Source organism: Schistocerca gregaria, chromosome 6, assembly GCF_023897955.1.
Source record: "Schistocerca gregaria isolate iqSchGreg1 chromosome 6, iqSchGreg1.2, whole genome shotgun sequence".
NCBI classification, from domain to species: Eukaryota; Metazoa; Arthropoda; class Insecta; order Orthoptera; family Acrididae; genus Schistocerca; species Schistocerca gregaria.
This window is the reverse complement of record NC_064925.1, coordinates 261319823-261336427: the sequence shown is the minus strand read 5'-3', so window position 1 is coordinate 261336427 and position 16605 is coordinate 261319823. Positions and strand designations below refer to the sequence as shown.

Below are 16605 nucleotides of genomic sequence, written 5' to 3'. Positions count from 1 at the left end.
TTATTTGACCGTAAGTCCTCCAAAGCTCTTTTAAATTCCGATTCTAATACTGGATCCCCTATCTCTTCTAAATCGACCCCTGTTTCTTCTTCTATCACATCAGACAAATCTTCACCCTCATAGAGGCTTTCAATGTATTCTTTCCATCTATCTGCTCTATCCTCTGCATTTAACAGTGGAATTCCCGTTGCACTCTTAATGTTACCACCGTTGCTTTTAATGTCACCAAAGGTTGTTTTGACTTTCCTGTATGCTGAGTCTGTCCTTCCGACAATCATATCTTTTTCGATGTTTTCACATTTTTGCTGCAGCCGTTTCGTCTTAGCTTCCCTGCATTTCCTATTCATTTCATTCCTCAGCGACTTGTATTTCTGTATTCCTGATTTTCCCGCAATATGTTTGTACTTCCTCCTTTCATCAATCAACTGAAGTATTTCTTCTGTTACCCATGGTTTCTTCGCAGCTACCTTCTTTGTACCTATGTTTTCCTTCCCAACTTCTGTGATGGCCCTTTTTAGAGATGTCCATTCCTCTTCAACTGTGCTGCCTACTGCGCTATTCCTTATTGCTGTATCTATAGCGGTAGAGAACTTCAAACGTATCTCGTCATTCCTTAGAACTTCCGTATCCCACTTCTCTGCGTATTGATTCTTCCTGACTAATGTCTTGAATTTCAACCTACTCTTCATCACTACTATATTGTGATCTGAGTCTATATCTGCTCCTGGGTATGCCTTACAATCCAGTATCTGATTTCGGAATCTCTGTTTGACCATGATGTAATCTAATGAAATCTTCCCGTATCTCCCGGCCTTTTCCAAGTATACCTCCTCCTCTTGTGATTCTTGAATAGGGTATTCGCTAGTACTAGCTGAAACTTGTTACAGAACTCAATTAGTCTTTCTCCTCTTTCATTCCTTGTCCCAAGCCCATATTCTCCTGTCCCCGTTTCTTCTACTCCTTCCCCTACAACTGCATTCCAGTCGCCCATGACTATTAGATTTTTGTCCTCCTTTACATACTGCATTACCCTTTCAATATCCTCATACACTTTCTCTATCTGTGCATCTTCAGCTTGTGACGTCGGCATGTATACCTGAACTATCGTTGTCAGTGTTGGTCTGCTGTCGATTCTGATTAGAACAACCCGGTCACTGAACTGTTCACAGTAACACACCCTCTGCCCTACCTTCCTATTCATAATGAATCCTACATCTGTTATACCATTTTCTGCTGCTGTTGATATTACCCGATACTCATCTGACCAGAAATCCTTGTCTTCCTTCCAGTTCACTTCACTGACCTCTACTATATCTAGATTGAGCCTTTGCATTTCCCTTTTCAGATTTTCTAGTTTTCCTACCACGTTCAAGCTTCTGACATTCCACGCCCCGACTCATAGAACATTATCTTTTCATTGATTATTCAATCTTTTTCTCATGGTAACCTCCCCCTTGGCAGTCCCCTCCAGGAGACCCGAATGGGGGACTATTCTGGAATCTTTTGCCAATGGAGAGACCATCATGACACTTCTTCAACTGCAGGCCACATGTCCTGCGGATACACGTTATGTGTCTTTAATGCAGTGGTTTCCATTGCCTTCTGCATCCTCATGTCGTTGATCATTGCTGATTCTTCCACCTTTAGGGGCAATTTCCCACCCCTAGGACAAGAGAGTGCTCTGAACCTCTATCCGCTCCTCCGCCCTCTTTGACAAGGCCGTTGGCAGAATGAGGCTGACTTCTTATGCCAGAAGTCTTCGGCCACCAATGCTGATTATTTATCAAAATTTAGGCAGTGGCGGGGATCGAACCCGGGACCGAAGACGTTTAGATTATGAATCAAAGACGCTACCCCTAGACTACTAGGGGACTTTAATGCCCACAACTCTTTCTGGGGTAGTCATACGACTACTGCACTGTGCAGGGTAGTTGAATCTGTTCTGGCAGGGCTTGACCTCTGTTTACTAAACACAGGCGCTCCCACACACTTTAGTGTAGCACACGGTGCTTTGTCTACCATTGACATCTCCATCTGCAGTCCCGGCCTTCTTCCCTCCATTCAGTGTGGTGTCCACGATGACTTATGTGACAGCAGCCATTACCCGATTGTTTCGACCTTTCTTCAGTGTCTCTCGCTCCGTCACCCTCCCAGGTGGGCCATATGTAAGGCTGATTTGGGTGCCTTCTCCTCTGCTCCCATCCCCCCTGTATTGCCACATGACAGTGTTGATGAATCTACACAGGCTTTGACTGCCGCCATCCTTTCAGCGGCAGTTTCAGCAATCCCTTCTTCCTCAGATTCCCCCTGCCGGAAGATGGTCCCTTGGTGGACTCCGGAAAGTGCTGTAGCCATAAAAGACCGCCGCCTTGCTCTTCAACACTTCAAGTGGCACCCTTCTACTGCTCTTCTTCTGGTCTTTAAACGACTCCGCACCCGGCGCACTACCTAATCAAATTTCAGAAATGAATTTGCTGGGAATGATATGTAGTTGCCTTAGGACCACACACCCCCTCTTCAAAAGTCTGGGCGAAACTCAGGCGGATTTTTGGCCACCGTCCTCCCACTGGGGTTGCAAGAATTTCTGTGCATGATGTTGTCCTTACCAATCCGGACTTTGTAGCAGAAAATTTCGCTCAACACAAGATTCGGCATCGGCTCAGAATCCGCCTACGTTCCTTCTCCTGAAAGAGCGCTCAGGATGACTGCCTTCATCTTTTGTTTCTCACTACTCAGAGCCATATAATGCCCCATTCAGCAAGTTGGAATTCTCCAGCACCCTCGCCCTTTGTCCCTACACGGCTCCTGGACCGGATCAGATACATAACCAAATGCTCCAGCACTTACCGGTGGCTGGCCACCATCGTATACTGACCCTCTTCAGCTGTCTGTGGAGTGAGGGAGTCTTTCCTACCCAGTGTCAGGAAAGCATTGTTGTTCCGGTGTTGAATTCAGGGAAGCCACCTCTTCAGTGGGATAGCTACCATCCAATTAGCCTTCTGTAAGCTCCTTGAACGCATCATGAGTCGGTGGCTGTTTTTGATCCTTGAATCCCATGACCATTTGTCATCGACTCAAAGTGGTTTTCGCTGTGGCCGCTCTACAGTGGATAACTTGGTCCACCTGGAGTCTGCTATCCGGTCGGCTTTTGCCCATCGGCAACACCGCCTTGCAATGTTATTTGATCTGCATAAAGCCCATGGCACAGCCTGGCGCCACCACATCCTCACCACCCTTCATGAACCGGGCCTTCGTAACGCTCTGCCCATTCTTATCCGTAACTTTCTTTTTTGTGGCTCTTATCGGGTCAAAGTTGGCTGCTCCTACAGCACTCCCCATCGGCAAGAAAATGGAGTTCCATAGGGTTCCGTGCTGAGCGTCCCTCTCTTTCTCATAGCCATTAATGGTCTGGTGACAGCTGTTGGGCCGACAGTATCCCCCTCTTTGTATGCTGATGGTTTTTGCATTTGCGTTGCTTCCTCTGTAATGGGCGCTGCAGAACGCTGTTTACAGGGGCAATTTGCCGGGCGCACTCATGAGTTTTCTCCCATGGCTTTCAGTTTTCGGCAGCCAAGACGTGTGTCATGCATTTCTGCCATCGCCGTACAGTCCCTCCCCATCCGGCACTGTTCCTCGACGGCCAGCCCCTCTAGGTGGTGGACAGCCATCATTTCATGGGTCTGGTCTTCGATGCCCAGTTGACATGGCTCCCTCATCTTCGCCAGTTGAAGAGGACGTGCTAGTCCCATCTCAATGTTCTTAGGTGTCTGTGCAATACCTCCTGGGGTACAGACCGCTCTGTTCTCCTGCCATTGTATCAGGCATTGGTCCAGTCTCGTTTAGACTTACGGAAGTCCTGTCTATGGTTCTGCGTTGCCTTCGACATTGCAGATACTAGACCCCATCCACCATTGTGGGGTCCGACTTGCGACGGTGCCTTCCGGACTAACCCCATACTTAGCTTTCTCGTAGAGGCAGGGATTCCACCACTGCGAGTTTTGCACCAACGACAGCTGATATCTTACCTGCTCCGCATTCACTGCACCCCAAAGCACCCTAATTGTGGTCTCCTTTATCCAGACACAGAGAACACCCTGTCGCAGCGGCAGCCACGATATGTGCTTACCATGGCTGTCCACGTTCAGTCACTCTTTTCTGAGCTCCAGCAATTCCCTTTACTGCCTCTTTTCTCCACTCACGCACATACCCCTTCATGGTGCATCTCTCGGCCACAGCTCTGTCTCGATCTCTCAATCGATTCAAAGGATTCTGTTCCTCCAATGGCTCTTCACGACCAGTTATACTGTCTCCTCAGTTCTTTTCAGGGTTCAGAAGTGATCTATACTGTTGGCTCCATGGTTGCTGGCCGCACTGGTTTTGCTTACACCTATGCGCAACGTATAGGTAGATAGCTGTAGTGTTTTTACTGCAGAATTGGTAGCCATCTTGCACGCACTGGACCATATCTGCTCCTGCTCAGGACTATCCTTCACTATCTGTAGTGACTCATTGAGCGGTTTGCACGTTATCGGCCAGTGCTTCCCTCGCCACCCATTGGTCATCGCTATCCAGGACTCCCTTTCTCTCCTTGCTCATCGTGGATGCTTGGTGGTTTTCATTTGGACCCCAGGTCATTTTGGCGTTCCTGGCAATTAACTTGCCAATCGACTGGCTAAATTAGCTACTACCAGACCATCTCTTTGCTATTAGCATTCCAGAAATAGACCTTCACTCGGCATTAGGTCGTCAGGTTTTGGGCCTTTGGGATACAGAATGGCACCCTCTTTCTTCGCCGAACAAGCTCAGGGCAACTAAGGATTCTACAACTCTGTGGCGGTCCTCCTTACGGGCCTCTTGTAAGGCCTCTGTCGTCCTATGCTGGCACTGCATCAGCCATACATTGCTGACTCCGGTTATCTCCTCCATCATGAGGACCCCCCTCTCTGTCAGTGTGGGTCGATGCTGACTGTAGCTCACATCTTATTGGACTGCCCCAACTTAGCCGTTCTGCCAGAGACTTTTAGCTTTCCAGACTCGCTACCCCTGGTGTTAGCTGACAATGCCTCAGCAGCAGATCTCATTTTACTTTTTTTGTGATATGAGTTTGTATCGTTTTATTTAAGGTAGGGACCTCCCACCTTATCGGTGAGTGGAGGGCATGGCAGGCCCTCTTGTTTCCCTCTTCGTCCCGACTGGATTGGCTTCAACTGGGCTTGGTAGTTTACCCCAGCCCTCTGCCTTCACACTCCTTTCATTCTGGGGTATGTCATGTCTTGAGCATCTCTCTTGTCTCCTTTGCTTCTTCCTTCATGCCCCTGTCATTAGATCACTTCCTTTCCCTCACCTCTTCTTCCACCCTTTTCTGTTCTTCCCTGTCAATGGTTTATCATTTTATGGACATTGTGGTTCCCTCTTCTAAAGTGGGATTTAATCAGTTTTAGTTAATCCAAGGTTGGAGGGACTGATGACCACGTAGTTTGGTTCCTTCTCCACCCAACCAACCCCCCCCCCCCCCCCTCCCTGCCCCTCCCGGCGCGCACACACACACACACACACACACACACACACACACACACACAAAAATCGTCATCGTGCACAGGTAATAGTGATTCAATAACTTCTGTTTATCTGCTTCACTCCACTCTTCCCCTTACCCCCCTTCTCCTGATAGAGTCAAGCTATACACTTGATCATTCCTTGTGGGGTCCTACTCATTGATTTTTATTTCCTTCGGCATCACTCCTCAGTCTGTACTTGGGCTCTACCTGTAATGGCCTCATTATCAATCAGATGTTAATCCCAAATCTATCTTCCTTCGTCTCATGTTGAATGGATGCATTCACATGCCACTCACTAGCCCTTTGACAATGACCTCTTCCATGAAAACGTATTATGAATCAGATTTACAATAAGGAAAATAAAAACAAATCACAGGTGAACCTGAGGCAGAACAGTTACATTAATTGCCAGCACCTTACATTGAATATTTACCTTCCCTTTTGCAAAATGATATAGTTACATGTTCAATTCAATAATGACACACATTACCTGTATCCTAGACCAATGATTTAATTTTTTGAGAAGTTATTGTAACTGATTTAATTCTGTGTGTTCTTACAATTGTCTCTTTTTCCAATATGAAGAACTGAACTAAGCAGTGTGGGATTAACAAAAGTACTTGTACTTCGAAAGTATAGGTTCTTGCTTTATTGCATATAACAAAATAGTAAAATTAGTGGCATCCCTACACTCATGTGTTTTTGTTACAGGCATTAAGCTACTAGGAACAAATAACAAGAACATGCCAGTTTCCCTTCCTCCCCCTTGCTCATCTCTGGTATCATTTTCAACAAAGCAATATTGCTAACATATTGAAAATAAATTAGCAGTTTTTTATTTACCATTCAAACTATGTGAAATTTGGTAGCTATATACTGTATAGTATAAACATCATAGAAAAAATAGTGTATACCTTTAGGGTCAATCCAAATGAAGTGGTCCAATAAAAATTAATTTGGTTGCTGTACCATTTTTAAATATTTTTTTGTATGCAATTACCCTATAATTGAGAAGTTCAAAATGTGTTTTTTTTTTTTAATTTACCTTTCCCTTTTACTGAATGGCAGCCATATTTGTTTGTAAGAACGCGACGATGTTTCATGTTAGAAACATTAGCAAAATATGAATATCTCTGCACTGGGTTAAGTTACAACATTGCAATTGACATGATTGTTTTTAGAAAAGTGTCCTTTACACCATTGTCTATTACACAAAATATCATAAATTCAAAAATAACCAGTTAAAATGACCTCCAAAGTTTGAAATCCAAATTTTCAAAAATCCACTCTTTAGGCCCAAAAAATAAGAAACAAGGAGTGATTAATGAGAGTCTATTTTTTTCCTATATTTAGATATCATACATTACTAGCCTCATATAGAGCAAGAACACTTACAAATATTTTCTTAGTTTTTTATGAATTTTTGAAATTTGAAAATTTTCATTTTTTCTTGTTTTTGCAGTTAGTTATCTCAGGTGGGACTGAATATAAAAATATGATTTTTGCACAGTTTGTACACCTATATGATAGCAACGTACTGTAAAAATTTCAACATTGACATCTGACTGTGAAAAAAGATATAAATTTTTGAAAATGAGGTAATTCACATTACTCTACAACTGATCTTATGGCTGTTGCCTATTTAAATGGTTTATTATTTCATTGTAATAAAATTTAATTGTGACATATATTTAGTTAACACTATCTGCAAAAAAATGTTTATTACAGACTTTATGTAGACATTATACTACTGTACAAAGATGATAAAAATGAAACACGTGAGGTAGCAGGAAGAATTGGTGGGATGCATGAAAAAATTTTCACAGTGGAACGGGAAGAAGAAGTGAGAATAAGTTTTTTGGATCTTAGGTTAACTAAAAGAGATGGACAGCATAATATTAGCATATTTAGGAAGACGACAGCTACTGACACGATTATAAATGTGAAATTGTGTCACCCTGAGAAGCATAAATGGGCTGACTTCAGAGCCATGATCTACAGGATGCTAAAACTGCCACTCATCCCTAAGAATGAGGTGGAAGAATTAAGGGTGATCAGACAAGTAGCAGAGCCAAACGCAAATAAGGACCATGATGTAATGAAACTTTTATAATAAACTAAAGTCAAAAATACGTGACAAGAAGGAGATAGCAGAACCAAAGAGCAAAAAGTTTGTTGCTGTGTCATAGAGTGGTGCATTTTCCAACAGAATTGTGATTTCAAACGAAAAGTACAAATGGTTGTAGGCTATGCCACAAAGCTGCTAACAACAGCAATAAATATTTGGAATCTGGTGTATATAAGATAAAATGCCAAGACTATGACAAGTTTTATGTAGGTCAGGCAGGAAAGAATTTCAAGACTCATTTTAGAGAGCAAACAAAAATAAGAGCGCCTTCGGTACACATTTGGACAGAGAAAAACATTTGGCAGGAAACATAGAGGATGATACGAAAGAATTGCATATGGTGCCAAAGGGGAAGTTACCGAACCTACTCGAGGAAATGGAGATTTATGTACATAGATAATGGCAACCAGAATTACTGCTGAATGGACAGAATGAGTTTAACCTAAATGCTTATTTTGACAGTATCGATCACCCCAGCAGCTCGGCATGTGGTCATGTGCACCAGCCGCCGGTGACGGGGAGAGTGGTCCTCTCTCCACAAGTTCCGCTATAGGAAAACAAAAATGTCACACAGAGAAGACACGACGTGTTGCGATTGAGATCCCATTCTGGATGTATTATCACCTATCGATTTTTTTAATTATTAGTTACTGTTACATTAATTACCTTACAACTACAGTTACAGTTATTGTTTTGTCACACTGGAAGATGTAGTTTCATGGATGTGATTTTAATCCTATACTTTTTATACTGGCTTTTACACAATTGTATGTTTTACTTTGCCAGGCTAGGAGCTTCACATTATTAGTATTTACACTTTTTATGTGGATTTTGAGTACGAATCTGATTCCTAGTATGGTATGTCAGTACATGTTTTATTGTCAGATGCTCGTTTTCCCATGTGAAGTAGTTTTAATTAATGACTATGCATACTGCATTTTAATCATTACATTTGCGATACTGGTTAATCATGTACCCTTCCTATAGTGTCCTCTGCTGGCCTCAGCTTCTTTGTGTAAATTACTAGATGCATTCTGTTCATCACCGACACTTACACTACAAGCTTTGTTTGAAGTTGATACTACATCAGAAAATTTTATGGCATGCATGGCTGTTAATCATGTAAACACTTTTTACCTTTCGTATGTACACCAGGCCTTTTATAGGTTTAGCGTCAGCAAACTGAACTTAGTTGGTTATGTCCTGTTTTTGCTTGTAACAGATCTGAATATGGCAGGAGCCGAAATCAGTAATGTTGTTGTTCTTGTGGTCTTCAGTCCTAGGATTGGTTTGATGCAGCTCTCCATGCTACTCTATAGTGTGCAAGCGTCTTCATCTCCCAGTACTTACTGCAACCTACATCCTTCTGAATCTGCTTAGTGTATTCATCTCTTGGTCTCCATCTACGATTTTTACCCTCCAAGCTGCCCTCCAATGCTAAATTTGTGATCCCTTGATGCCTCAGAACATGTGCTACTAACCGGTCCTTTCTTTTTGTCAAGTTGTGCCACAAACTCCACTTCTCCCCAATTCTATTCAATACGTCCTCATTAGTTATGTGATCTACCCATCTAATCTTCAGCATTCTTCTGTAACACCACATTTCGAAAGCTTCTGTTCTCTTCTTGTCCAAACTATTTATCGTCCATGTTTCACTTCCATACATGGCTACACTCCATACAAATACTTTCAGAAACAACTCGCTGACACTTAAATCTATACTCGATATTAACAAATTTCTCTTCTTCAGAAATGCTTTCTTTGCCATTGCAGTCTACATTTCATATCTTCTCTACTTCGACCATCATCAGTTATTTTGCTCCCCAAATAGCAAAACTTCTTTACTACTTTAAGTTTCTCATTTCCTAATCTAATTCCCTCAGCATCACCCGACTTAATTCGACTACATTCCATTATCCTCGTTTTGCTTTTGTTGATGTATATCTTATATCCTCCTTTCAAGACACTGTCCATTCCATTCAACTGCTCTTCGAAGTCCTTTGCTGTCTCTGACAGAATTACAATGTCATTGGCGAATCTCAAAGTTTTTATTTCTTCTCCATGGATTTAAATACCTACTCCGAATTTCTACGGAATCCAAACTGACCTTCCCCGAAGTTGGCTTCTACCAGTTTTTACATTCGTCTGTAAAGAATTCACTTTAGTATTTTACAGCTGTGACTTATTTAACTGATAGTTCGGTAATTTTCACGTCTGTCAACACCTGCTTTCTTTGGGATTGGAATTATTATATTCTTTTTGAAGTCTGAGGGTATTTCCCCTGTCTCATACATCTTGCTCACAAGATGGTGGAGTTTTCTCAGGATTGGCTCCCCGAAGGCCATCAGTAGTTCCAATCAAATGTTGTCTATTCCCGGGGCCTTGTTTCAACTCAGGTGTTTCGGTGCTCTGTGTCAAATCTTCATGCAGTATCGTATCTCCCATTTCATCTTCATCTACATCCTCTTCCATTTCCATAATATTGTCCTCAAGTACATCGCCCTTGTATAGACCCTCTATATACTCCTTCCACCTTTCTGCTTTCCCTTCTTTGCTTAGAACTAGGTTTCCATCTGAACTCTTCATATTCATAGAGTTGGCTCTCTTTTCTCCAAAGGTCTCTTTAATTTTCCTGTAGACAGTATCTATCTTACACCTAGTGAGATAATCCTCTACATCCTTACATTTGTCGTCTAGCCATCCCTGCCTAGTCATTTTGCACTTCGTGTTGGTTTCATTTTTGAGACGTTTATATTCCTTTTTGCCTGCTTCTTTTACTGCATTTTTATATTTTCTCCTTCAAAATTAAAAGTCAATATTTCTTCTGTTACCCAAGGATTTCTACTAGCCCTCATCTTTTTATCTACCTTATCCTCTGCTGCCTTCACTACTTCATCCCTCAGAGCTACACATTCTTCTTCTACTGTATTTCTTTCCCCCATTCCTGTCAGTTGTTCCCTTATGCTCTCCCTGAAACTCTGTACAACCTCTGGTTCTTTCAGCTTATCCAGATCCCATCTCCTTAAATTCCCACCTTTTTGTGGTTTCTTCAGTTTTAATCTACAGGTCATAACCAATAGATTATGGTCAGAGTCCACATCTGCCCCTGGAAATGTCTTACAATTTAAAACCTGGTTCCTAAATCTCGGTCCTACCATTATATAATCCATCTGATACCTTTTAGTATCTCCAGGATTTTTCCATGTATACAACCTTCTTTTATGATTCTTGAACCAAGTGTTAGTTATGATTAAGTTATGCTCTGTGCAAAATTCTACCAGACAGCTTCCTCTTTCATTTCTTAGCCCCAATCCATAATCACCTGCTATGTTTCCTTCTCTCCCTTTTCCTACTCTCGAATTACAGTCACCCATGACTTTTCGTCTCCCTTCACTACCTGAATAATTACTTTTATCTCATACATTTCATCAATTTCTTCATCATCTGCAGAGCTAGCTGGCATATAAACTTGTACTACTGTAATGGGCATGGGCTTTGTGTCTATCTTGGCCACAATAATGCGTTCACTATGCTGTTTGTAGTAGTTTACGTGCACTCCTATTTTTTTATTCATTATTAAACCTACTCCTGCATTACCACGCTCCGATCCGTAGAGCGCCATTTTTCTTTCTTCTGATAACGATGTCGTCCTGAGTAGTCCCTGCCCGGAGATCCGAATGGGGGAATATTTTACCCAAGAGGACGCCATCATCATTTAACCATACAGTAAAGCTGCATGCCCTCGGGAGAAATTACAGCTGTAGTTTCCCCTTGCTTTCAGCTGTTCGCAGTACCAGCACAGCAAGGCCGTTTTGGTTAGTGTTAAAAGGCCAGATCAGTCAATCATTGCCCTTGCAACTACTGAAAAGGCTGCTGCGACCATACGTTTGTCTGGCTTCTCAACTGATACCCCTCCGTTGTGGTTGCACCTACGGTACGGCCATCTGTATTGCCGAGGCACACAAGCCTCCCCACCAATGGGGGAAGGGGGGGGGGGGGGTATCGCTAATAGTGAAGTGTAAAATTTGTGTAATCAAGACAAGGTGATATTTGTCCACTCTTAACATGCTTGTTGGTGTTGAACATTCTAAAATGTCAACTGGAAGAATTCAACCAATATTCAGAGGAGTGTATATGTTGTGTGTTCAGAAAAAAATGTTACTGTTGTAAATTACGTTTACTGTACAATGTCTTGTTTTGAAAATCTGTATTAATTTGACATCTAAAGAAAAATTCAAAGGAATAAGAGATCCACTAATTTAATTTTCCCTCGTTATAGCCGAGACCTTGAGGATTACTTTTAAAACTAACCTCTAGTTTTGGAAGAGGGGCAGCAACATTTTCAGTAGTTGTGGGAGCAACAGTCTGAATGATTGACCGACCTGGCCTTGTGGCCTTATAACACTGGCCAACATAGTTTTATTGTGCTGGTACTGCAAACAGCTGAAAGCAAGGGGAAACTACAGCATCCCCCGCCCCTGTAGGCCTGCAGCTCTCGTATATGGTGTAAGGAAGATGACATCCTCTTCAGTAAAATAGTCTGGAGGTAAAATAATCCCCCATTTAGAACTCCAGACAGGGGGACTACTCAGGAGGGTGTGTCATCAGAGAAGACAAGGCTGGCATTCTGTTAATCAGAAAGTGGAATGTTAAACTCCATAATCAGATACATAGGTGAGAAAATATAAAAAGTTAAATTGATAATTTGAAGTTAGACATAGTTGAAGTGTGGTGACAAGAAAACAGGACCTTCTATTAGGTCTGTACAGAGTTACCAACACAAAATCAGATAAGAGATAATGCAGTAGTAGGCCTAATAAAAAAATAAGAACATGGGCAAGCTACTATGAACAGCATATTGAAGTTATTGAAGCCAGTGCCCACCACAGCAGTACAAGTCTATATGACGACTAGCTCCATAGATGATGAAGCATTTTGTTTAAGAATCATGAAGAAAGGTTGTTTACTTGTAAGACTCCTGGGTTTCAGACTGATTGTATAACAATAAGACAGGAGATTTCCAAACCAGATTTTAAACTTTAAGACAATTTCAGGTAGATATGTAGACTCGTAGCACAATTGTTTCATTATGAACTGCAGACTAAAAGTGAAGAATTTGCAAAAAGGTAAGAAATTATGGAGATGGAATTTGGGTAAAATGAAAGAACCAAAAGTTGTTAAGAATTTCAGAGGGAGCATAGGCAAAGATTGACTAAAACTGGAGAAAGGGTTGTGGTAGAAGATGAATGGGTAGCTTCAAGAGATGAAATTGTGACAACAGCAGATGTTCAAATAGATAAAAGGACAAAGCCTATTAGAAATACCGAGCAAAGTGGTGTAGTGATGGGCACACTGACTATAGCTATAGGAGTCAAAGGTCATGAAAGGAAAGCTGTAGTTGAGAAGGGAGAGAGACAGGATTGTAGCCTGTCCCCTATGTTATTCAAACAAGATGTGAAGGAAACCAAGGAAAAATATGGAAAGGGAACTAAAGTTCTCGGAGAAGAAATGAAAACTTTGCTGATTGTTCATGACATTGTAATTCCATCAGAGGCAGCTAAGGATTTGAAACAGCAGTTGAACATAATGGATAGAGTCTTGAAAAGAGATTAAAGATGAACATCAATAAAATTAAGTGTGATTGAGTGTAGTCGAAGTCAATTAGGCTGAGGGAATCAGATTAGAAAATGAAACACTAAAAGTGGTAGATGAGTTGTGTTACTTGGGCAAGAGAATAACTGATGATGATGTAGGGAAGATACAAAACACAGAATGGCAGTAGCAAGAAAAGTGTTTCTTTTGTTAACATTTAATTTAAATGTTAAAAAGTGCTTTCTGAAAGAATTGTCTGTAGCTGTGTGTGGAAGTGAAGTATAGAAATTGATTATTCAGACAACAGCAGCAAGATAGAAGTTTTCAAAAGTGGCACAATAGAAGAATGGTCATATGGGCATCAAATAACAAGTGAGGAGGTACTGAATTGAACTGGGGGAAAAAAATAAATTTATGGTAGAACCTGACTAAAACAAGGGATTGATTGATAGGATACATCCTGAGGCATCGAAGAATTGTCAGTTTGATAATGAAAGAAAGTGGGAGCAGGGGGGGGGGGGGGGCTCAAAATTGTAGAGGGAGACCCCCCTCAGCTGTCCTTCTAGCCCTGTTAACTTTGGTGTTGACATGAGTTCTCCCTGTAGAAACCTTTGCATGCCAATGTAACATGTGTCATATGTAACATAAAACATAGCCTTTGAAACGATTGGTTCCACCAACTAGTAAGCAAGAGAAAAAAGTTGAAGCAAATAGGTCTGTAAGTGATTAAGTTCATAATCCTCAGGTCAGATGAGACACTTTTGACCCTGGAATCTGTGTGACTTTGCCACATAATCCTGAAATTATGATTTGTTTGGTCTGTTGGAGAAACAGTTATTCCAAAATATAGCTTTTATAACAACAAAAACAATCAATTATTGACAGAATTATAATTATTATTATTCTTTTTTTAATTTTGATAAATTTATTTTCTTCTTATCCCGTATCGTAAGTCTCCCCTGACCCACGGTTCTGTGTGGCTTTCCCGAAATCTACCCCTTTCCTAGAACTCCCCCACCCTCCACCCCCCACAGCACCCCCATTTTCAACCTGAAATAGGCGCCACTGGTTCCAAAAGCTTGCCAATTACAACCATCTTTTATGTGTGTGTTCTGCTGCTTGGTGAGAAAATATAGCTTTTGTGTTTTGTTTGTTTCTATTTGCTGTTGGTGTTATTTAATTGAAGTTACATTTTAGGATTTTCTCTGAATTCCAGATTAGAATGGCCAGTGCGCACAATCAGCTTTAGTCATGATGGCCAGCTCCTGGCTTCAGCATCAGAAGATTTGGTGATTGACATAGGTGAAGTTTGCTCAGGGAATAAAGTGGTGGACATTGGAGTTGAAGCAGCCACATTTACAGTTGCCTGGCACCCATCTCAGTATTTGCTGGCCTTTGCTTGTGATGATAAGGAAGCTTATGACCGGAAAAGAGATGCTGGTACATTGAAAGTTTTTGGATTCCCATCTGAATAGGCAGCTGATAAGTGCTGGCTTTTCACCTGTGATGATTGAAGACTGAGCTCAGTGTGTAACAAAAGTATTTTAAAGAGAAAAATGTTGGAAACAAATTGATTTTACATGCAGTTGTGAAATACAGAAGAACTTTTGGAAGAAAGAGATATTTTGATAATATTCTGTCTTAACGTGGTTTAATTGATTATTGGGAAAAAATGGATAGTACATGTACGATTGCAGATAATTCTCATATGTCTTTTATCAGTTGTTTGGTTGCCTGTATAGTTTTAGGTAAGATGGAAATTTGAAGGTACATGCTATAACTAAAAGCTTTTTGTATATAAAAGAAATTCAGGCCTAGTTGTTTGACTTTTGCAGCCAGTTGATTAATGCTTTTCTTCCACACTGATTACACTTGTATAATTAAAAAATTGAATAAATGTGTTACAGATTGTCACTAGTCTTTCTCTCTCGCCTCCCCCTCCCCCTCTCTCCCTCTCACTCCCCTTCCCTCCCTCCCATACCCCATAAATGTTACAATATTTCATATAATTTGTAGTGCCTGCTTGTAAATTTACAGTGAGCGTGTTTTGAACCAGGGACCTAGAAACGACGGAGAGGCTTTGTCCTGCCATAGTCCTCAGTGGTATGCTCAGTGGTGTATGAGTGCGTGGAGACAGTGTTTCTGCAGCACTCACCGACATAGTGTAACTGAGGCTGAATAAGGGAACCAGCCCGCATTCATCGTGGCAGATGGAAAACCACCCTAAAAACCATCTGTAGCTGACCGGCACACCGGACCTTGGCACTAATCCTCCAGGCAGATTCGTGCTGGTGACCGGCACACCTTCCTGCTCAGGAAGGAGCACATTAGTACAGGCAGGCTGAATCTATAGTACTATGTAAAAGCCTAATTTTGTTTCGAATACTTTTTATCTCGGCCACTTTTCCATGTAATGTAGTAAGTAGAAGTTTGAGTTATAATGATCTTGTTTTAGCAGCTGTAGGTGAACAGAACAGAGTGCCTAGAAATATTTGTGCTGGTATCTCTATGTTATATCAGTATTCAGAGTTTCTGGATCGTAATGCAAGTATTTCCTACAAATTGACATGTTGTTGTTGTGGTCTTTAGTCCTGAGACTGGTTTGATGCAGCTCTCCACGCTATCACAGAACGCTGAGTAGGAACTTAATTGAGAAAGGACAGCTGCTAACATTTTATAATTCATTGTATTTAACAAAGAAATCTGCCAAACAGCCATGCAGATTTAGAAGTTATTTTATTTTATCATTGCTACCAGTTTCAGCAGTTCAGTAAGCCATCAACAGGCCCCATATGCACCTCTCAAAAAAGTATTGATATTGGAATGCAGTTCCATATTTAACTAGTGCAAATCATGTATTTGCCTAAACGTGACTGCCCTCCACGAAACACTGGACTGCAGAGTGTGAAAATAATGTTGTTGTTGTTGTTGTTGTTGTTGTTGTTGTGGTCTTCAGTCCTGAGACTGGTTTCATGCAGCTCTCCATGCTACTCTATCCTGTGCAAGCCTCTTCATCTCCCAGTACCCACTGCAACCTACATCCTTCTGAATCTGCGTAGTGTAGTCATCTCTTGGTCTCCCTCTACGTGGGTAGATATGTAGGTTAAGATAAATACAAATTATTTCACATTTGATAAGTTGGAAAGAGGTTCTTTCCATTGTTTCGTAAGCTGAGTTACAAACAACAGCATTCAAATTGTGCCAGCAGAGAGCATCCAGTTTGAGTGTCATGATGTTACTGTAAATAATAAAAACTTGTGCTAGAGACATAAATAGTGTACTGCATTTACCAGGAGAAAATTTATTTCATACTTTTTGTTAGGGGTT

At 41.4% G+C, this 16605-nt stretch overlaps 1 protein-coding gene across 2 annotated transcripts in view; it reads left to right on the top strand.

Annotated features, from left to right (window-relative positions):
• Positions 1–15192, top strand: part of LOC126279009 (THO complex subunit 3) — a 61158-nt gene extending 45966 nt beyond the window's left edge. Inside the window, exon 5 of one of the 2 annotated variants that reach the window (XM_049979388.1) lies at positions 14495–15192. In XM_049979388.1, coding sequence (XP_049835345.1) covers positions 14495–14753 — 259 coding nt within the window. In that variant the 3' untranslated portion in view covers positions 14754–15192. The remainder of the gene's footprint in view (positions 1–14494) is intronic. The other variant, XM_049979389.1, reaches the window with a different exon arrangement.
• The last annotated feature ends 1413 nt before the right edge of the window (positions 15193–16605 follow it).